The sequence below is a fragment of the Mus caroli genome, chromosome 3 (genome assembly GCF_900094665.2).
Source record: "Mus caroli chromosome 3, CAROLI_EIJ_v1.1, whole genome shotgun sequence".
NCBI lineage: Eukaryota > Metazoa > Chordata > Mammalia > Rodentia > Muridae > Mus > Mus caroli.
The window spans coordinates 88,733,336-88,756,882 of NC_034572.1; the positions used below are offsets into that span (position 1 = coordinate 88,733,336).

Sequence of the window (23,547 nt, forward strand, 5' to 3'; positions counted from 1 at the left end):
ATGGGGGACTTTTGGGATAGCATTGGAAATGTAACTGAGGAAAATATGTAATAAAAAAATATTAAAAATTTAAAAAAAAAGGAGAAAGCAAGGTAAGTGCCAGCATTCATCTCTTCCTGCTTCCTGGGTGTGGGCGTGATGTGACTAACTGCCTATGGCTTCCAACCACAGCAACTGGAAACACTCCAGCCCCCATGCCTTCCCTAACATCGAGTACTCTTGAACCATGAGCCCAAACAAACCTTCCCTTCCTCAGCTTACTTCTGTGTGGTGTTTTGCTGCAGTAACTAATACAAGTACACATTATTTGTTTGGCATTCAAAGAGAGAGAGAGAGAGAGAGAAATATAGAGACAGAAAGCAGATCAGTGGTTAGTTAACAAAGGAAAATAACTATAAAACATAACAGGGGAACTTGGGGCTGCTGAAAGTATTCTGTCCTTATGTGGTAGTAGATAAAAGACTATAAACATCATAAAACTGGACATCTAGGCAGATGAAAGTTAACATACAAAAATGTTGCTAGTAAAACTGACCCTTTGCCGGGCGTGGTGGCGCACACCTTTAATCCCAGCACTTGGGAGGCAGAGGCAGGCGGATTCCTGAGTTGGAGGCCAGCCTGGTCTACAGAGTGAGTTCCAGGACAGCCAGGACTACACAGAGAAACCCTGTCTCGAAAAACCAAAAAAAAACCAAAAAAACAAAAAACAAAAAAAAAAACCTGACCCTTTACAAAAGAATAACTAGTAGTTTTATTCCTTGTCTCAAGGCTTACAGAAGTTTCCAAAGTCCTAGGTTAATTCTCAAAAAGTTCCATAACTAATCAGCTCTCATTTCTAAAGTCTGTGGACAGCTCTAAGAACACAGGGACCATGCTGGCACAAAACCTATGTGCAATTATCCCCAGCTAACGTGTTTTGTTCAGCATCCCCCTTCCCCTAGGAAGAATTCCACAAGCATTTAACAGCACATTCCTATACATGGGACAAATTCTACTTTTAGAGGCAATAACTTTAATCAGCATATCAGTTTTTTATTTTATAGAGTGTTAAACGTAGAACCTTGTGTATGTTAGTTAAACACTACCCACTGAGCTAGACCCCCAACCCTACAGGCCAGCTCTAGACACCTGTAGTCTATTTGCCAATATCTAACAGAACCCACTACATTTCTAAAAAGAATTAAATAATTTAAGCTTTTTATGTCAATGTTTCTGAAACAATTAAAGGTAATTAAGTACACAGTGCAACCAAGAGAACAAATAAACAGCAGCAGCTAAGGTTTGAAGACAAGCACCATGGGAAACAGGCTGTCACGTATCACCTAAAATTCAAGATGAGTTCTACTTATCCACAAAATAGAGATGTGCAAAACAGCTCAGGGAATTGCAGTCAAAGTATATTAGGGCCTCGAGGGGAAAACTCAGGAGTTAATCATGCACACAGACATCACCAAGAACTGAAGGAACAAGGTGTGGAGAGGAGTGAGTACAGGAATGCACAGGCTTCAAAATGATAGACCTCTGTATTACCCAAATATTTTGGAAGATATCTTTTAAAATTATCTCGCTCTATAGCTCCAGAGCCAACAGTAAATCAGACTACAGCTAGCAGAGACATATGGTTAAAAAAATATTCACGAATACAAACTTGAAACTGTCAGAAAATTAAATGAAATTGAACTTATGCAGAAACTTATTACTATAGGCCACCCCCTGCAATAAATCAATTAGTGTCAAGATCTTCTGAGTGAACCTAACTTCCTGACAAACTGGCCAAGGCTGCAGTCTTATTTGACCTCCTGAAATATACTCATAATGAGACTGAGGGAAATACAAGCTAACTACATGTTTGAGGATCAAGTTGGGCTGACACTCACCACAAACTTCTCACCATTCTGCTCCACATGTTTGTATGTGGGGACCGATATGGGCACTGCTTGCTTTTCTGTGTAATCATAAAATGATTGTCCCAAGGAGTCGTCACTGGGATCTAGGTTATCAGCCTCATGAGGAGGTACAGACAACACTGTCAAGATCAATTCCTTCTCGCCTGCTCGGATCAGGTCCACCACCTGCTTGTGTGTCGCCCCCTCAACATTCACGCCGTTCCTAAGGGGAAAAAGGGAAAAAAACAGTCCCATAAACCAGACGGGTTCAAACACTTTGTAACTCCACCCTCCTGTCCCCACTCCAGTGTCATAGTAGAGCCATAGAATCAAAAGATTCATCTGGTTCCAGAAAAGCTGTTTGTCTTTCAGAGTCTAAAGTGAAAAGGCTGTTTGTGAACTTACGGCAGGGAGAGGAAATGCAAACAGGAGAGACCTACCCTTCCTCTAGTCCAGAATGCTACACACTGCTTGATTCAGGAAAGCATGTGGGAAAGATGGGGATGCTGGGAAGAAATAAAGCTCATTTTAGCCATCCAAACAGTCTGCTTTCCTTGTTTTAACCAGCCATATGTACAATACTATCAGTGGCTTGAATAATTCTCCCACTTTTACTACAGCCTGTTCACCTACACTTCAAGGGGATTTCCTTTCTAAGACTTATTTCTACTATTTTTAATTATGTGTATGTATGGGTATGTGCACATAAACGCAGAGGCTGGAGGCCTGGAGCTAGAGTTACAGGCTACTGTGAGCCATCCAAGATGGGTACTGGAAAACCAAACTTGGGTCCTCTGCAACAACATTATACATTCTCAACCACTGAGTCATATCTCCAACCCCAGAGATTTTCTTTTAAAAAACTCCCCTTTATAGAGATTAAAGTAAGTGTAGGTGTGCCCCCAAGATAGTTACTTAAATTATATATACATTTTCCCCATATCTTCAAATTAACCTTCCTTTATACAAATTTACTATCTTGATAGTTAAAAAGTATTAATCTGCATACAGACCAGTTTCCTCTATCTCTTGGCTTCTAAAGGGGCAAGATTACCTCTCTAAAATTGCATTATTTTCAGGGGCTAGAGAGATAGCTCATCAGTTAGGAGCACTGGCTGTTCTTCCAAAGGACCTGGATTCAGTTCCTAGCACCCACATGGCAGCTCACAATTATCTGTGACTCCAGTTCCAGGGGCTCTGACACCCTCATACAGACATACATGCAGTCAGAACACCAATATACATAAAATAAACATTTTAAAATTATTTTAAAAATTTTATTATTTGACCTAACTTCTTTTGTTCTCCCAATCAGCCTGGATAATCTCGTAGGATGATTTGGATATCTGAATAATCTAAACATTTTCTCCTCCATACATTTCACTTTAAACTCTGTATAATCTGTCCAAACCAAGAAATACGCACCTACAGTTATACACAAACCAACCTATTCACTTCGCTTGTACAGAGCCTGCAACAAGGAGACGTGTAAGATACGGAAGAACAATAATTTTGTTAAGAAAGGTGCCTAGTCCCACAAATACTCAACAAACTGACAGCCTTCCCAGAACGCTGACCTAGTGAGCTGCCTCAGTAAAACCACTGAGCAGCTGGCCTCAAGGTTCCCTGGCTCTCACCAGAGACATAGGAAAAATAAACCTGGCCTCTACTCACTTTACTATTTAATGTTTATCCTCCTGTTAAGAGTTAGATTATTTTTTCAGTTCTGTTCTAAACCATTAGGGTCTTCCCTTCCTGAAGAGAATGCTGAGTTTTCAGCAGTGGACTAGCCTCCTCAGAGCCTTGTATCTAAAACACCCATCTGTATAAACAGAGCAGAAAGGAGAGACCTCAGCCAGCACACCCCCCCTTAGTTCTCCTTTAGCAATGTAGGCAGTAACTCAGTCTGTAAGCTGAGCATGCAGGAGGCTGAGCAGGAAGGAGCATTACTAGCATGTGCTATATGGCAAGGCGCTGTCTCAAAAAACTCAGAAAAAGAAAAATTCTGTGATCCTCAAAACTCCTGACATTTCTCAACCTAAAATTCTAATTATAAGTAAATTCTTAAAAGTAGTGATTTAACCAAAACCATCAGTTCTATACATAAAAATTAAGGGTGTCTTTGTGATAGAAATTCCAATTTACACAATCTGAAAAAAAACCAGAATACGAAATTCCAACTTTTCAAACATAATCCTGGAGGCAGAGACATGAGGATCTCTGCTTCCAGGCCAACGTGAGCTATGATAGTCACTTTAAAAAGCCAAGCAAGAAAGGAGAGGAAGCCGGGTGTGGTGGCACATGCCTTTAATCCCAGCACTCGGGAGGCAGAGGCAGGCGGATTTCTGAGTTCGAGGCCAGCCTGGTCTACAAAGTGAGTGCCAGGACAGCCAGGGCNAGGAGAGGAGTAAGAAGGAGAGGAGACTGAGAAGGGGTGTAGAATAGAGCTCATAGTGGGGCACCTGGGGTTCAGGTTAGAGCTCAGGACAGGCATGACATCATGCACCAAGACACTGGGGGGAAACAAGAAACTGAAACCTCAACTTATGAGTTGGCAAAGGAGTTCATCTATCTTAATACTTCTGAGAAAACTCAATTGACAAGGTTAGAAATCATCACAGGATTTAGTGATCCCTAAGAACCTTAGCTTATTAACAAATATTCATTTTAATTTTTCAATAAAATAGGAGACATAAAACATCTCAAAGACTCAAAAATATAATATCCTAAACACTAACAAGATTGTTTTGTGAATATATCCTCAACCTTACTATTTTCCTTTTCTTTTTCTTTTTTGTTTTTGTTTTTGTTTTTGTTTTTGTGACAGTCTCTCGGGCTGGAGAGATGGCTCAGTGGTTAAGAGCACCGACTGCTCTACCAAAGGTCCTGTGTTCAGTTCAATTCCAGCAACCACATGGTGGCTCACAACCATCTGTGATGGACTCCGATGCCCTCTTCTGGTGTGTCTGGAGATAGTGACAGTGTACTCACATATATAAAATAAATAACTCTTAAAAAAAAAAAAAAAGGCAGTCTCTCTACAGAGCCCTTTTTTTCCTTTAAAGTATCGTTTGTTTTTTAGCAGAGCGAACATAGATTTATTGCAGGAAAAATTGCCCCCCATGGCTCTGTTCCCGGCACCTCACCCCCGGGAGGAATGAACACTTTCCCCAGCTTCCCCAGACAGGATCTGACTTTGCAGCCACACCCTGACTTCACTTCTATTGCCGCAGCTCCCTAATGTGGACATCACAGCATATGTCACCCCATCTTGGAGTACTCTGTTTATAGTCTTGGAAATTAGTGACCCTACAAAATTTGTAGGTAAATGTGTATTTATGTGCATGTATATGTTTTCTGGGGAGAACGTTTCTAGAGAGTGTATGTCTTTCATTGGTTTCAAAAAAGAATATGCAATCTCCAAAAAGATAAAAAACTCCTGATTTCAAAACACAACTTCAAGCTGTAAACAGAAATGAACTGCTCCTTGAGTCACTCATAAAAATCCTCCCTGAAGCTGGCTACAGTGCCATGTACTTTTGATCCCAGCAAATCTGGAAGCAGAGGCTTCTGTGCGTTCAAGGCTAGCCTGCTTTAAATAGTGAGTCCAGGCCAGCCAGAGCAAGAGAGTGAGGCTGTGTCAAAAATAAATAAACCCCAGAAAGACTCCAGAGAAATTTAAGAGAGGGTTATAAACAGCCAGACAGCAGCAGGAGCAGCTTCAGTCCCCTGTCCTGGTCCTCAAGAATGTACTTCCAACTGGCTAACATCCCAAAAACTTCATTAAAAATACAGACGAGGGGTGGGGATTCGGCTCAGTGGCAGAATACTTACTCAGCTTGCATGAGCCCTAGATTCAACCCCAAGCATTACAAAAAGACACACACACACACACACACACAAAAAAAAAAAAAAAAAAACAGGAAAGAACTTCTAGTGTTCTGTGTCATATCCTAAACACATTTGCTAATGTTTATCTGGATAACTGCAGAAGGAATGCTATATGTGCCTTCACTTAATACAGAGAAAGAAATTCTTTCATTCTCTAAAGAATGAAGTCACTAAAAAACTCCAGGCCATCTAATTTGAAACAGGGCCCTCCCTCCTCAGGAATTTCCAGGACTTCTCAGTCATAAAAGTGTTAGTCATAGGCTAGAGAGACAGCTCGGTCTTGGAGAAGACTCAAGTTCAATTCCCAACACCTACTCTATGTGGCTCACAACTGTCACAAGCTACGACACACCTCAGGCCTCCGAGAGCACTGGTAATCACATGCATATACCCGAATTCATTCACTCACTCACTCACTCACTCACTCACACATACACAAACACACACACACACACACACACACACACTCTCTCTCTCTCACTCATACATAATAACTACTTTTAATGTACTAGTCATGAAAATGTTGGTATAATACACTGTTTTACACAAGAACACTATTAAACCAGGTTCAAGTATGGTCCCAAACTTATACAAACCTGAAATATAAATAAATACAAAATGTAACTTCCATAAAAAAGGGAAGTTTCAGCAGTGCAGACATTTGTCTCAAAGCATGGGCTCTAGGGAATCAGACTGCAAGGGGTCTGAATACCAATGATGCCGTCTTAGATAAGACCTTACTTAAGTATTAAGTAACTCATTCAGTCTCGCTAGACTTCAATTCCCCAATCTGTATGAAAAGCCACCACATACAGCTAATGAAGTGACTATGAGAACTAAAGACAGAACCACTGATAAAGCTATTAGGACAGTGATATCTACACAGTAAGTGAGCTGGTTCAACTTGTTCTCCATGACAATAAAACCTCTTCCAACAATTTTGCTTTCCTTCTGTCTTCATAACATAATCTATCAGAAATTCATCTGAAAATAAATGATCACAAAATAAGCAAGCATCAGAGAACCACACAAGTCCAACCAACAACACAAAAGATGTGCAGTGGACTAAGAAATACCAACCTATCCTTTTCCACAAAGAAGTCAGTATCTTCAAGGAACTATCAAAAAGAATTCAACAAATATGTGACCGAAGAAAAAAACTGAACGTTAATGATAGAATCCGGAGGGGCAGTCCAGAGGCTGGGGAGAAGTGACAGCTCTGCAGTTAAGAGTGTTCACTGCTCTTCCAAGAGGACCTGAGTTCAGTCGCCAGCACCCACACCCATCAGCTCACAACTGCCTGCAACCCTAGCTCCTGGAAATTCAACACCCTCTTTTGGCTCCCTTGAACACCTGCGTGCATGGGTGTACATATACATAAACATCATCTACATACACATCTACATTCATACACATACTTTAATATAATTGTGAATAAATAAATATATTTTTTATTTATTATATGTAAGGACACTGTAGCTGTCTTCAGACACTCCAGAAGAGGGCGCCAGGTCTCGTTGCAGATGGTTGTGAGCCACCATGTGGTTGCTCGGATTTGAACTCTGGACCTTTGGAAGAGCAGTCGGGTGCTCTTACCCACTGAGCCATCTCACCAGCCCAATAAATACATTTTTTAAAGATGCTAAGCCTACGGGTACTCATTTTACAATCCTTTCAACTTCTCTGTGTTTGAAATTTTCCATAAGAAAATGTTTTATAATAAAACCCATAAATAAGACCCAAATTTTATTTGGGAATCTAAGTGATATTCAAATTACCTGGATATTTTCAGCATTGTAAAGATGCACTTGATAATTTTAAAGAAAGCCTCATTTTTACTTTGAGATCAATGTTTAGCTCCAATGGAGACGTTTTTAGCTAGCTAATGGAAGTGGCTTCAAATAGTACAACTAAAGTTAGCCAGCTGAGGAAATTACAAAGCTAATATAAACACTTCCAGAAGCAGAAGAGAAGCTCTGGTCAGGATTTATACTCTGCTTCTGAAGGAAGCTGGACATAATGGAACAAGGTTTGGACAAAACATAACAAAGCAAACTTCTGTATAAACCAGGGAAAGGAGCCTCCCTTTGTTGTGACACACACGAGTGACTAAATGGCAATTAATCCTCAGAAGCAGTCCTTTAAATACAGCCAATAGACTCATGCAACTGTAAGCAGTAAGATGCTTTCCAACTTTATACATTAAAACACAATGGCAATGTGCCACAAGAGCCTAAATTTTAACAAGTGACAAGGACACTAGGAAGAAGGCTTGGTGGGTAAAAAGCACTTGCTATATAAGCATAAATGCCTGTGTTCAAATCCCAGCATTCATGTAAAAAGCCAGGAGCCGCTGCAAGGTTGCAAGTGTCTATAAATCCAGTGGTGAAGGATGGAAACAGTGTTATTTTTTGTTTATTTATTTATTGTTAATGAACTAATGCCTGGGAATTATCTTGGTCAGTAAAGTACTTGTCTCACAAGCATGAAGATCTGAGTTAGATTCCCAAAACCCACATTAAGGAAAGAAGACAGGGAAGCAGGCAGGCAGACCTGGCATGCCAGGTACAATATTGCACATGCTTTTAAATTTAGCACTTAGGAGGCAGAAGCAGGTGAATTTCTGTGGGTTCAAGTCTATCTTGGTCTACACAGTAAGTTCCAGATCAGCAAGCACTGCAGAATGAGATTGTGTGTTTCTGTATGTTTGGAGATAGATAGATAGATAGATAGATAGATAGATAGATAGATAGATAGATAGATATCTCCAAACATGTCAGTGCAGAACTATAATCCTCGAAACAGGATCTGGAGATAGAAACAGGAAGAGCTGTGGGGTTTGCTGGTTAGCCAGTCCAGGCCAATTGGTAAGCTTCAGGGGGCAATGAGAAAACATGTCTCAAAGGGAATGGACATCGTGTGTGTGTGTGTGTGTGTGTGTGTGTGTGTGTGTGTGTGTGTGNTGTGTGTGTGTGTGTGTGTGTGTGTGTGTGTGTGTGTGTGCGCGCGCGAGTGTACATGTGCTGAAGTGTGTACGCACATGTATGTGGAGGCCCCAGGTTGATGTCAGGAATCTTCCTTAATAGACAGCCACCTTTACTTTTTAAAGCAGTTTTTCGGTCTAACCCAGAGCTCATCAATATATTAATCTGACTAGCTAACTTGCTCAGGCACCCTCTGCCTCCACTTTCCAAGGCTGTACTTACAGGTGAGCCCCTATCTATACCCATGTGGCATTTATGTGGATTCTGGGGTTCTGAACCCTAGTCCTCTTGCTTTACCCACTTAGCTACCTTTCCCAGCGTGTAGACAGCATTTCCAAAGCTGACACTCAGTTGTCCTCTTGCCTTTACATGCACACGCACATGCATGCACACCTATACATGCACACTTCAACATGCATGCACACACTTTTGAAAATGTGTACTTTATATAGATCAAGGCTATGCATAAATGGTAGAGTGCTTGCCTATCCATGTCCTGGATTTGGACCTCTAGTACTGCTCAAAATAAGTAAGTTAATTATTTTTTTAAAAGATTTATTTATTTATTTTATTATATGTGAGTACACTGTAGCTGTCTTCAGACACCCCAGAAGAGGGCATCAGATCTCATTACAGATGGTTGTGAGCCACCATGTGGTTGCTGGGATTTGAACTCAGGACCTTCAGAGAAGCAGTCAGTGCTCTTAACCACTGAACCAACTCTCCAGCCCAGTTAATTAATTCTTTAAGCAAGTATTATAAAGTTGAAAATTTAGGGCTGAGCAGATGTGCTACATGTCTTTATCCCAGCACTCGGCAGGCAGAGACAGATGGATCTGAGTTCGAGTCCTGCCTGGTCTACAAAGTGAGTTCCAGAATAGCAAAGACTACACATAGAGAAACACCTATCAAAAAAAAAAAAAAAAAACAGAAAAAGGAAAAAGAAAAGAAAATTTAGTTGTAAGGAGGGAACTCTGGGAGAATCCTACATTCAGGAAGCTGAGGTGGCAGGACAAAACTCAAGGCTAGCCTGGGGTACATAGCAAGTTCAAGATCAGCCTCTGATAACATACTGAGGCCCTGTCTCCAAAAAATATAAAACTTCTAAAAAGATCAGAGTACAAAAGCTCTATGTGATTTGGTGTTTGAAAATGAGATTTTAGATATGACATTAAAGACATGGTCCACAAATGGGAAAAAACTAGCAAGCTAAACTTTACCTAAAACTTAAAAAGTCTCTATGACAGACAGAGAATGAAAACATTTACAAAAACGTGTATCCAAAAAAGTATCTGTATCTAAATGTATCTAAATACATGGCAAACTCTTAAAACACAACAACCCAATTTACCTGGGGGTGGGGTTGGGAACAACACTGTGCATATGAAGTCAAGGAATTACTTTTGGGAATCAGTACTCGCCTTCCACCATATAAGCCCCAGGGATCAAACAAAGGTTCCAGGGCTTTGGTGGTAAGTGCCTTTATCAGCTGAGCCTTCTCCCTGGCCCCACAACCCAAATTAAAAATGGGCAAAGTATCTGAACAGATATCTCACTGAAGATATGCAGATGGCAAATAAATACATGAAATGAAATTCAACATTCATCATGGAGGAATTCAAAATCAAAACAATAGCATGGCCATTAAACATGGCTAAAATCCAAACTTACCATGTCAGACACCAAATACCAGTAAAGATGTGAGACAAATACAATTGTCCTTGTAGCAAGAATGTAAAATGGGAGTCACTTTTTGTGTGGTGTTTTGAATGAGAACAGCCCCCTGAGGTTCACATATTTGCATACTTAATTCCTGGCAGATGAACTGCTAGGTGAGGACAGAGATTTGTCCTTCTTGGAATAGGTGTGCCACTAGGAGTGGGGTGCCAAGACTAGTATTTGCCTGTTCCCATTGCCCTCTCCATCCCTCGCTGTTGCCTAAGGATCTCATCTACCTCTCCAGCATTATGTCTATCTGCCTGCCACCATGTTCCCTGCCATGATGATAATGAACTAACCCTCTGGAACTATAAGCAAGCCCCAGTATATTTTTTTTCATGAGTTGCCTTGGTCATGGTGTCTTTTCATAGCACTAGTACAGTGACTTTAAAAGGCAAGTTGACAATTTTTTATATAGTTTTACTAGCCAATCCATCAATCATGCTCCTATGTGTTGACCCAGATGAACAGAAAAATTCATAGCCACACTAAAACCTGTACACATATGCTTAAAACATCCTTATTCATAATCGTCCCAAACTATAAGTAACCAGATGTCCTTCAATCAGTGAATGAATACATCCATATAATCAAGTATTAATTCAGCTATCAAAGGAAATATGCTACTGGGGTTGGAGCACTGACTGACCCTGCAGAGAACACTGGTTTAGTTCCTAGCACTCACATGGCAGCTTACAATGTGTGCACAATGCTATCTGTCAAACAAAACCTATAAACTATCCAACACAGAATGAATCTTTATGTACACAATGTCTGAAACTAAGACAACCCTTAGTCTCCTTAAGTGTTGAGTATATGACAACTGGATTTACCAAATTTTTGTTTGTGTACAGGTGTGTGTGTGTGTGTGTGTGTGTGTGTGTGTGTGTGTCATTCCTAGAGGCTGGAGTTACAGCTTTTATAGAACACTTACTTAAGATCTAAACCCTGGTTCTCTGATTGTAACGCAAATGCTCTTAACCACTAATGGATCTCTCTAGCCCTTATCAGCACTTTTATTTTTCATTTAATTTAAAGGTATGGGTACTTTGCCCACATGTATGTGCACCACTTGCATACTTGGTGTCACAGAGGCCAGAAGAGGGTGTTCAATGCCCTGGAACTGGCGTTAAACAATGGTTTTAAGCCACCATGTGGGTGCAGGGTCCTCTGCAAGAGCAGCCAGTGCTCTTAACTACTGAACCATCTCTCCAGCCTTTACCAATACTTATAAGACATTTCCAGCCAGGCATGGTGGCACATGCCTTTAATTTTAGCACTCCAGAGGGCAGAGGCAGGCAGATTTCTGTGAGTTCAAGGCCAGCTTGGTCTGTATAGTATGTTCCAAGACTAGAACTATACAGAGAGGCCCTATCTCTAAATACAAAACAAAACAAAACCAAGTATTTCTATTCAGAAAATTTGACACTAAAAAAGAGTTTTCATAACAGTGAAAACTGGCCCTGGCAAAGCTGACTGTGTGTGGGTCAGCACCAGATGGTCTCAGGCTGGCAGGGGGGTGGGGTGGGGGTTGGTGTGTAACTTGCTGCACTGAGACTTTACCTGTGGCTGCGTGTTCTCCCAAAGCATCTGCCTGAGGCAAGGGAAGTACAGAAAGCTCACCTGTTCTCCAACCTAACACCTCCAGCTAGAACAAACAAGGGGTTATTGCTTAGGAGAGAATGAAAAGTTCCTAAGTCTGTAATTACAAGGCAATCAGTTTACAAATACAGGATATATATCTGGAAAATGAATCATATTTGTCATCCAGGAAAGTATGATACTTTAAGATATTTTTCAAGCTATAAAAATATAATCGGGCTGGCGAGATGGCTTAGCGGGTAAGAGCACTTACTACTCTTCTGAAGGTTTTGAGTTCAAATCCCAGCAACCACATGGTGGCTCACAACCACCCGTAATGAGATCTGATGCCCCCTTCTGGCTTGTCTGAAGACAGTTGGAGTATACTTATGTATAATAATAAATAAATCTTTGGGCTGGAGTGAGCAGGAACTAAGCAAGCGTGGTTGACCAGAGTGTACTTGGGAGTTGGGGGAGGGGGGCAACAGAAGTGAGCAGAGATCCTAAAATTCAATTCCCAACAACCACATGAAGGCTCACAACCATCTGTACAGATACAGTGTACTCATGTACATAAAATAAATAAATCTTTTTTAAAAATACATAATCAAGCTAGAAAAAAAGTTTGGAAATTGCCTATGAAGCCAGCATGACCTTTGTTATCAACAATAAAACCATTTTGTTCATCTCACTCCTGCTAGAATACAAAATTCCAGGGGCTGTCAATGTGGCTCAGCAGTTATGAAGGCTTACTGCTCTTTTGTTTGTTTGTTCTGAGACAGAGTCTCTCTCTGTAGACCTGGATGTCCTATAACTTGCTCTGTAGACCAGGCTGGCCTCAAACTCATAAAAATCAACCTGCTTCTGCCTCCTGACTGCCAGGATTAATTGAATGTGCCATCTCACCCAACCTGAAGATCTGTTTGTGTGTGTGTGTGTGTGTGTGTGTGTGTCTCCAAGAGGTCTAGAAGGTGCTAATGGATCAATTCCCTGGAGCTTGAGTTAAAGATGATTGTAAGCCGGGCATGATGGTCTTTAATCCCAGCACTCAGGAGGCAGAGGCAGGCGGATCTCTGAGTTAGAGGCCAGCCTGGTCTACAGAGTGAGTTCCAGGACAGCCAGGGCTACACAGAGAAACCCTGTCTCGAAAAAAAAAAATAATAATAATAATAATAAAATAAACAAATTAAAAAAGGATGATTGTGAGTCCCTGCAATGTGGGTGCAAGGAACTAAACCTGCATCTTCTTCAAGAACAGCAAGTGTTCTTAACCAGTGAACCATCTCTCTAGCCCTAAGGGCTGATTGCTCTTATAATTAAATAGCATCTTTTTAATATAAATATAGTATAACCCTCAGAGTATATTCTGTAGACAAACACCTTGCACATTTGGAAGATAAGTAAACTAGCAAAACAAGTGAAGGTACGTTTCCAAACTTTCTGAAATTATCACATCTTCCCCAATCTCCAAACACTCAGTCCGCCTCTCAATTCTAACAACAGTATGTAACTAAACCTAAACAGACACACAGACTTAACAAACTTCTGCTGTATTAAGGACCAATTTCCTATTATTTTCATTAAACAGTTCTGAAAGAACCATCCTGAAAGCAGCTGAAGAGAACCAATGCAAGCAGACAACTCCTACAGATGGCTCTTAGTAAGCAGATCACTTGGGTATTGAATCCACAGCATACATGGTTTGGTTTGGTTTGGTTTTTTTTTTGGGGGGGGGGAGGTCTGGTCTTGATCTGAGGTCTGTCACACAAATAAATCACATTTTGAGTAATGTTAGGGGTATAGCTTGATAGATTTTAAGTATTTAAGCATGCACAGACCCTGGGTTTAACCAGCACAAAATAAAACAAAAGCTTCAGATAGCTTAAGCAAAAACAAAACATTTTTTTAAAAAAGATGTTTCTCCACTGGGCGTGATAGCACATGTCTGAATCCCAACACTCAGTAGGTGGAAATGGGAGAACATCGAGGACAGTCAACCTGGCTACATAGCAAGTTTGATGTCAGCTTGGACAACCTAATAAAACCAAGCCGGATGTGGTAATGCATTCGGATACAAGTAGAAGAATCAAGAATTCAAAACCAGCCCAGTGTGTTAGTGCACACCTCTTTTGAGTTCAACGCCAGCCTGGTCTACAGAGTAAGTTCCAGGACAGCCAGGGCTACACAGAGAAACCCTGTCCCGAAAAACAGAGAGGGAGGGAAGTGGAGAGGGAGGCAGGGAAACAGAGACAGAGAGAGACAGAGAGAAAGAGTTAGTTCAAGGCCAGCTTCAGCTAAGTAGTGAGCTAAAGGCCAGCCTGGACTACTGTCACAAACAAGAACATTGTCCAAACAGAAGTTCACTGGAGGAAAAACATAAGGACACTCATACACGGTGCCTCATTCAGCAACTCAAATACTCAAGAATGGGCACATCTCCTCCAGTGAGGAGAGCCTTACTAAGCCGAAAGAGACAGTAAGTACAAGATGACACACATACCACCTGACATCCAATTAACAGAATCTCACAAAACTGAAGCACTCTTCACATGCCTGACACAGCAAAAATTCACCTATTTCATGCTGAAGGCAGACTTCAGGTACACACTTTAGTACTTTAGTCACCTCAACTCCCAACAAGCTATAATACCAAAACAGAATATTTAAGATTATTTTTATGTCCATGTAAATGTGTGTGTGTGTGCACTCACACATGTGGGAAGAGAGGCAGTATGTGGCCAGAGTGGGTATTGGATCCCTGGAGCTGGAGTTACAGGTGGTTGTGAGCTGTCTTGTGGGTCCTGAGTACTCTGGTACTCTGGTACTCTCGGCTCTGGTCCTGTGGGAAAGAAGCTACTACTCTTAGCGCTTGAGCCATGTTTCCGGCACCACCAACAGAACGGATTTAAATCCAAGGTGGCACTTTCAAATCACAGACACAAAGTATATCTAGAACAAGACATCGGAGTTAGGGCCCTGGAGCACCTAAGGACAAAATGCTATAAACACAGTGATAAGCCCAGCTCAGTCATTTACAACATAAGGTGATAGGAAGCAGACATTCCAGAAGCTGGCTAGGACTCTGGGCAAAGTGCGGGAACAAATGAAAGGCAGCGTCTCATCAGCTGCTCCTAGCACAGCGTGTCAGAGCAACCTTGCTCTCAGCTCCCTTCTCTATACAGCAGAAGACAGTCAAAGGAGAAAAATGGTCTTTCATTTTAACACCGATTTTTCCACTTCAACCTCGGAAATGTGTTCAACAAAATAAAACCAAAATTTGCATGGGTACAAATACACACACACACACACAACTATATTCCTAGCACATAAGAACAAAATCCAGACTTGTTAGCCAGGTGGTGGTGGCACCTGCCTTTAATCCCAGTTTGTGCCTAAGAGTAAATGAAACCAGTCCATACAAATTAACAGTGGGTGGGGAGGCAGGGTGATAGCTAAATCACTATGTTTAGGGCTGCAGATAAGCTCATGGATAGTAGACTACCTGCCTAGCACCTGTAAGACCTAGCATCCAAAGGATGAACAAATCAGGGTTTTTAAGAGTGGACATGGTCCAATGAGCATTCAAACAAAGAGTGGGCTGGCAAGATGGTAGCTCACTGCTAGATGCCCATGCCTGGAAAGCAAGCCCTGAGTTCTAGCCCCAAAACTCACACAAAGGTGGAAAGGGAGAAAATGTGGACTCCACAGAATATGGCTTATATTCTGGCCTCCACATACATCTTGCAGTACACATGTACATGCAATATGCATGCATGTATGTGTGCATTCATACACGCACTACTAATAAAAATTTTAAAAGACACTGCTTTTAAAAGAAGGTAGAAAGTTGATTACTGTACCAAGAAAAAGACAAACAGTGAATAGTTTGGTGGTTTACTTTGGTGGCACTTAATGTAGGTCTGTGTGTGTACACTGAGTTGTAATATAAAAGTTGTAACAATTTTGGTTTTCTGTCTTGTTTTATTTTAGGGTGGGGTTATTTTTTGGTAGTTTTGTTTTTGAGATAGGATTTCTCTATGTAGCACAGGCTGGTCTAAAACTCAAGATCCACTTACCTCAGCATTCTGAGTGCTAGAAACACAAACTTTACTGAAGGGTTTTTTGAAAAGAGTTGGCTGGTTGGTTGATTGATTGGTTCTTTGAGACAGGGTTTCACTGTGTATCCCTGGCTGTCCTGGAACTTATTATGAAGACCAGGGTGGCCTGAAATTGACAGAGAATCCAGCTACCTCTGCCTCATTAGTGCTGGAATGAAAGGTTTGTGCTACTACCATGAGGCCTGGCTTTTTGAAAAGCTTCCAACACTGCCTAAAGATTGTTTTTTGCCAGAATGAACATCCCTGGCTTAAGCTAAACTACCACAACAGTCTTTGTCGGTAATGTCACCATGCACTGAATAAACTCAGCATGGATTGTATTCTTAAAGCACTTTGTTGTGATCATAAAGTCTTTGCTTCTCAGTTAAATCTCAGTTGGGCAGTGGTGGCACACACCTTGAATCCCAGCACTTGGGAGGCTGAGGCAGTTAGATCTCTGAGCTCAAGGCCAGCCTTGTCTATAGTGGGAGTTCCAGGACAGCCCAGGCTACACATAGAAAAACCCTGTCTCAAAAAACAAAAAACAAAAACAAAAAAAAAAAAAAAAAAAACAAAGACAAAGAATCCAAAGTCAGTTAAATCTCTCTGCTTATCTAGCATTTCAATTATTCCCATTGAGACTTGGCTTGTAAAATACTTACCAGTAAGTGCATGATAACAAACCCTCACCTAAAACAAATTAAAATTAACTAATAAACTAGTAGTGGCTGAAAGACAATTGTTTACCACAAATTAAAAACTAGCCCTTATACAACTAATCAGTCTTCTTTTGGGAGGTGGGGTAGAAGGTAAAGGGGTTTAGATTGAGTCCCTCTCTATACAGCCCTGGCTTGCCTGAACTCACTATATACACCAGGATGGCCTTGAACTCACAGAGATCAGCCTGTCTTAGCCTCTCGAGTGCCAGGATTAAAGGCATGCAACCTTGCCTTTACTAAGCCACAGCAACCCATAAAAATGATTTCTAAGGAAAGGTAATATGGTTTTCAAGTTTACTATTATTTGTTTGTACCCTCACTACATGAGACGAAAAGTATTTTTAAGTAACAAGAACGACTGTTATGTTCCTTCCCTTTGCTGGCAATAGAGAAAACTCAGCAATATAGGAGCAAAGATAGTTTGCTTTAGACTCCAGCCTCTGATCCATACTAACATGAGATAAAGGATAAATAAAAAAAAATGCAAGTCACATGTCACAATCAGAAACAAAGTTCAGCTACTCTTCATTGATTTTAAATAACCAGTTACCATCCAGAATAGCCGACTATCCGGAGACCCCACCTAGGCTGTGGAGCTACTGGCGGTTGATGGCTGCTGCTGGGGAAGGAAGTTATTCTTCTTGACAAGTATGGCCACCGGGAGGTCCTCCTGCCCCAGTGAATGGCCTACATCCATGCCCATATGAACAGCACTAATTGGACTGAGTGGGTTAAAAATTATCTAATTAATTAGTTATAAAAGGAAGACATGAAGTTGGGAAGGAGATATCACAGGGTAGGAGGGGGAATCCTAAGGGGAGTTGGGAGGAGCTGGGGTACATATGATCAAGATACAGGTGTAAAACTTCCAAAGAATAAATAAAAAATAAGGTAGTTGACTGTTAACAGTCAATAACGAAAGCAAGCTTTCTCCTCACCGGGAGAGCACCCTAACACCTGGATTTAACTCTGGATGTCACTCAGCGCAGACTCTCCTTACAACGCAAGGATCATTTTACTCCTATCTACTATATTCGAGTATTCACTAAAGAAAACCAAGGCTCCACAGCATATTCGGCTAGGGATTCAATAAACATAATAGTTAACATAGTCCCTGCCCCCAAGGAGCTTTAAACCTTTCCATCCAGAAGGCTGTCCTGAAGTTCAAATGAATATATATTGCACTGCAAACTGTAACACACCATAGACACTGCGAGATGACACAATGATCATCATTTGTCTCTAAATGATGATCCACCTTTGCTGCAAGACACCAGCAAAATCCACTTGAGTAGGGACAATTGGACAGACTGCTTGGTGAGGAACTGTCTTCCCCTTAGTTTGGAATTCAGGAGCTTAATAAGTCACTATGTGTTAGCAAAGTCCTAGCTAGTGGCTCCCAGTGTAACCATAATGATAAAGCACAATGAGCTGAGAACAATCTAGAAGAGTCCGTAACTATCATGCTGTTCTGAGAATGTGGCTTAGCATGTGACTTACATTCCCTACACCTGGCAAAGGGGTGACAAAGATTCCTAGTCTTATGCAAGACCCAGTCACTGAATCCCAGCCATTAAAGAGTGTAGCTGCAAGTCTGTGTTTCTGGCTCAGGACCCCAAGTGATTCTCACGCATGGCAGGTGTGAGGACTTTGCCATAAACATTCCCTTTGCTCAGCAATCATTTCAAGCATTATTATCCAAGTCTACCTGGAAAATCTGAGCCAAAGGAAAACAAAATCAATTTTTTTTAATAAAGGTTAAGAAGATACTCAATGTCTCATGACTCACTCAACTGTAAAAATCATTATCAAACTGTTAAATTATTTTCAAAAATTCACATGAAATTAAACAAAAAATGACCCTCAATAAACAAACTGCACAAACTAATTTATTTATGCCTTAACCTTAGCAAGGAAAAGCTGATGGGTACATTATCAGGTAGCTACTAAGAAGGGAAGCATATTCTGTCTGACTAGCAGGATACATCATGGTTTTGAATGTTTACAAGCCAAGCCTTAAGGGTCTGTGCTTGAAATTCACACTCTCCAAAGCAGGTTTGGCTGGTAAAAGTGCTGGCTTGTGCAAGCCTGACCACCTGAGTTTGACTCTTAGAACCTACCTAAAAGCTGGATACACCGGGGGAAACATCTTTAACCCCAGCCAATCCTGTGGTGAGAGAGGAGAAGGCAGAGACACACACACACATACAAAGATCCCAGGATCAGGTCAAAAAAGGCCCACAAACACAATCTCAAAAAGTGTAGGCAGTTCCATGCCCCACTGCACACAGCAACTCTCTCGAAAGCAAGTGTCCTCAGCCAGACGTTAACGTTACAGAGATTAACCTGAAGCCAGTTACTCACATACTATATAATCAGTGCAAAGATATACTTATTTTGGTTCTATTTGTTGAAAGCATCTTTTATTCTCTGGCCTCAAGGTACATGCACATCAAAGGGAAGGTACACAGTACACATTACACTGGGGAAAATTACAAGGTGGAGACTAACAGTGTTAGTCAAGAAACTTTCCATCTGTAGTAAATTTAGAGCCCAGAGGGCTTCTTCATACTGTGGTACCAAGCCCTGCAACATGACTCCTAGCCAGCCTTGAAAGGAAAAGGAGAAAGTGAGCCAATACTGGCTCCAGTGAGTTTAACAATTATCCCAGGAGTCAATGAGCCTGGGTAAGCAGACTCTAAGAGCAACACAAAGAAATGGCTCCTCTTGCTGATGTTCAAGTCTAGATCCACTTAAATTTGTTACTATTCTTTCACACCTCTACCAGTTGTCCAAACAATGACAACTGGAGTAAAAGCTGTCTGCACATAGGGAAAGGAGTTTAAAATAGGGAGAAATCTCAGACCTCAATTATCAAGGCCCAGACACCTGCCCGCCTGTGACTTGGCACACAACGATAAAGCTATATACGATAAAATAGCCAGCCTCTCCCTAACTCAGATCCGATCACTTTCCATCAACATGAAAGCCTGCCTGGGACAACTGAAAGGTTAATTAAGAACCTGGGTAAGACAAACTGAAAAGCTCAGGCTGGGAATTGTAGCTGAGTCAGTAGAATGCTTGCCTAGCAAGCATGAAGCCCTAAATCCCTGGGTTCCATCCTCAGCACAACATAAGCCCAACAAAGTGGCACAGAGCTGGAATCCAGCACTCAGCAGGTGGAGGTAGGACAACCAGACGCTACATGCAGAGTTTGAGGCCAGCCCGGGCTACATGGGACTCTGCCTCATATATATAAATAAATCCCTAAAGTTAGTAGTCGATTTTTTTCTTCTCTTACTTGAAAAGTCTAAGGAAATGGGGGAGTTGGGGGAGGTATACAGAAGTCTCAGAAGTTATAAACTAGCTTAGAATTGTTAGTTACCTCTATTACTTCTACAGTGGTACCATAGTTTCAAAGAATTTTGAATTTTGAAAAAGAACTTTGAATCAGAATACAAAAAGCTCAAAGGAATCCCTGTCTCGAAAAACCAAAAAGAAAAAAAAAAAAAAAAAAAAAAAGCTCAAAGGATACAAAACCAATACCATGAAGATTTCTTTTTATCATCACCAACCTTCCAGGAACAACTGTCTAGGCAGTATTTCTTTTCCCCTGTCACCAAAAATTACAAAAATCTCTCTCACCACCAAGGACAGTACCAAAAAATAGAAGCTAATCTACTTCCTAGGCTCCTGGTCTCTCATAAGGATTCACAGGGTCCCTCAGATCTTCTTTACAACGGCAAGTTTACAGCTGGGATTTCTGCTGCAGACTATAAGAAGAGTAAAAAGCTTAAACACTCTTGGTAGATATTAGCTGTAGTTTCATCGTTTTGGACCCTATACAGCAAATGACCTAGAACTTTAATACACTTAAAACTTTATATATTTTAAAATTAAATATAAAGAGCTGAATCAAAGTTAATTTCCAAAGGGAAAGCAAAATGACAATTCTAAAAGTTTCTATCAGAAGAAACCATCAATCAGTCTCCACTTTTGCGTTTTCTAGAAAATAAATACCCAGGTACCCAGTTAGAAGGCAAAGTCACTATTGTATTCAGTGTCTTAATGCTACCCAGAAAGACTAAAGTATACCACCAGGAAATATTAGGAAATAGCCTGTAATATAGCAATTTAAAACAAAACAAAAACCCCACAAGCATCTCTTTCCATAAAGGTCAGAAGAAATGTGCACGCTCTCCACACACATGCATTAGTGAGCGACTCTTTCTTCAAGTGGAAAAGATGAGGAAGCAGAGTAAGAGTAATGGGCACAAAAAGGGGTGGGGGGCGGGGGGGGCCTGGAGGGAGGGGGCTCCTTTACAAGGACAGTCTCCCAAGATTCTGTAAGTGCAGCTCTTACATGAATCTGTTTTACAAAATGAAGAGCAGGCAGCTGTGGAACTTACAATTAAAATGAAATGTTTAAAAAGAAGAAAGACTTGTGTGAGTAAATCCCATCATGGAAGGAGAGAGGCTGCATGTGGGGGGTGGGGAGATACAATATAGATGCAGTAAGGAGAGATCCAGGATTGAAGGAGAATGGAGACAATGAGAGCACACAGCGCCAACAAGTCAACCAACAACCACTATACAAATTTAGGACAAAGTAAAAAATCATAACCACAACACAGCGTAGGGCAGTGGAGGTCTGCGTTCAAACTGCCAAGACAACATCCCTGGAGCTTTAAGGGATGTGGTGGTGACAAGTGAGCCTGAACAAGTTCGATGAAGGAAGACTGCAGCAGAAGGTGGGTTGCAACAGCAGAAGGGGCCTTAAAAAGAGAAGGGAAAGCTACGTAGAGAAATAAGATAAAGTGTAGGATTGCAATAGCACAGAGCAGGAGGAAAACGGAGAGGATAAAGACCTAAGTCGACTGCAGCCTGAGGGAAGCAGGAGCTAGGAGCACTATTAAACCGAACTCCAAGGTGTGAGGAGTGGTGCACGTGGGAAGTCGGGGAGCCAGATAAGGCTGTACTCTAAAGCAATGTAGCCATGGAGAAACTAGCCTGAAAAATCAGGTTCCAACCCCTCCCCCCCAAAAATGCATGTGATAAGGTATACTCGTGATGGTGTGACTACAAAGAAGAAGAGGGGAGAAAAGGCCAAGCGGTGGATGCAAAAATGTCGGTGTGCTTTTATCATAACGGGGAATAACTAAGGAAAGTGGGTGGAGGGTTAAGGTGGGGAGAAATGATGCCTCCAGAGGAAAATGAGCTGACCACAGGTCCTATCAGGTCTAGAGGGCAGAAGGGACAGTCCACAAGGTCTGAGGGGAGTGGCAGAGACCAGGAAACTATGATGCTAAAGATGAAAAGTTGGGGAGGACACAGTACTGGCTAGGTCGAAAGGAGACTCCCTAAGTAAGGGGCAGAAAAAGGCATGCTAATAGAAGAAGGCAAACGGGTTGAGAGCAGCCAAAGGCATGGGAGCAGCAGGGAGAGCACAAACTGGAGACGCCAGGAAAGCAGGAGTCTCCAAACCGGGCCGCGAAGGCCCGCGGGGGGCGAGGGTCGCGGCAGGCTCTCGAGCTAAGAGAGGTGCGGCCTGGGTGACAGGGTGCGGGGCCAGGACAGGCGAAGGATAGGAGGACGGGGCGTGGCGGCAGCGATACTCACACCTCCAGGATGCGGTCCCCTTTGCGCACCCCGGCCCGGTCGGCCGCCCCCCCGGGCAGCACGGCGCTCACATGCTGCAGCGGCGCGTACAGCTCCCCGTTGATGCTCCGCAGTTGCCCGCCCTCGCTCACTTGGCCCCGCACGTTGAAGCCGTAGCCGGATTCGGACTTGACAATGCGCACGACCCGCGGGCCGCCGCCTCCCCCGCCACCGTTCCCGGCGCAGTGGAGCCCAGACCCCCCGCCGCCGCCTCCATTCCGGTGCGGGGCTGAGGGGTGAATCCCTTCCCCGTCCTCGTCCGCCATCTTGCGAGCAAGCGAGCGGTCCCCCGCCCCCCTACGCCTCCACTCCTCCGGCGCGCGCCCGCCCCTTCGGCAGCCGCGCGACCCCGGCGCGCGCCCGCCCCGCCGACCGCTGGAGCTAGTGGGCCACCGCGCTGCGAGGGGGTGAGGAAAAGGGAGCAAGGCGGGAGAAGCAGACGGTTGGGCGCTGCAGGGCCTCCTGGGAGATGTAGTTCTGCAAATGGTGCATGACGCATCCCGGTTTAAAGCCTTCTGGGAGTTGTGGTTTATTGGGCTTTGGGCTCTGGTTAAGTTTCCTTGGTTGGATGGTGAGAATCTTTTTTTGTTTATTTTGTTTTTTCGAGGCAGGGTTTCCCTTTGTAGCCCTTGCTGTCCCGAACTGGCTCTGTAAAGCAGGCCGGCCTCAAACTCAGAGATCCACCTGCCTCTGCCTCCTGATTGCGGGGATTATGCCCGACCACTAGTTGGTGATTCATTGCAGTCTTGAATCGGTTATTCATTTGTATATTCATCTTGGACGAAGCCCCAGCAATCAAGTGATACAACCAGATCGTGAATTCGGTTCCTTATTTCAAGAACTAGGATACGGAACTTTAGAGTTACCAAAGTCAAGCAGCAATTATGTAACAGCATTTAAAGCTCAACTGTTTTTGCGCAACTTTCTTTTCCATGTATTGCAACTTCACAGCTATATACAGACATACAAAAAAACATGTGTGGAGGAAAACAACAGCTTCCATGATTTAGAA

The 23,547-nt window shown here is 42.3% G+C and overlaps 1 protein-coding gene across 2 annotated transcripts in view; it reads right to left on the reverse strand.

Moving 5' to 3' along the window:
* Snx27 (sorting nexin 27) overlaps window positions 1–22,838 on the reverse strand; it is an 80,577-nt gene extending 57,739 nt beyond the window's left edge. Inside the window, exons 1-2 of one of the 2 annotated variants that reach the window (XM_021157590.2) lie at window positions 22,497–22,838; window positions 1,878–2,109 (exon numbers count right to left, since the gene is read on the reverse strand). In XM_021157590.2, coding sequence (XP_021013249.1) covers window positions 1,878–2,109; window positions 22,497–22,801 — 537 coding nt within the window. In that variant the 5' untranslated portion in view covers window positions 22,802–22,838. The remainder of the gene's footprint in view (window positions 1–1,877; window positions 2,110–22,496) is intronic. The other variant, XM_021157589.2, reaches the window with a different exon arrangement.
* Window positions 22,839–23,547: the final 709 nt, after the last annotated feature.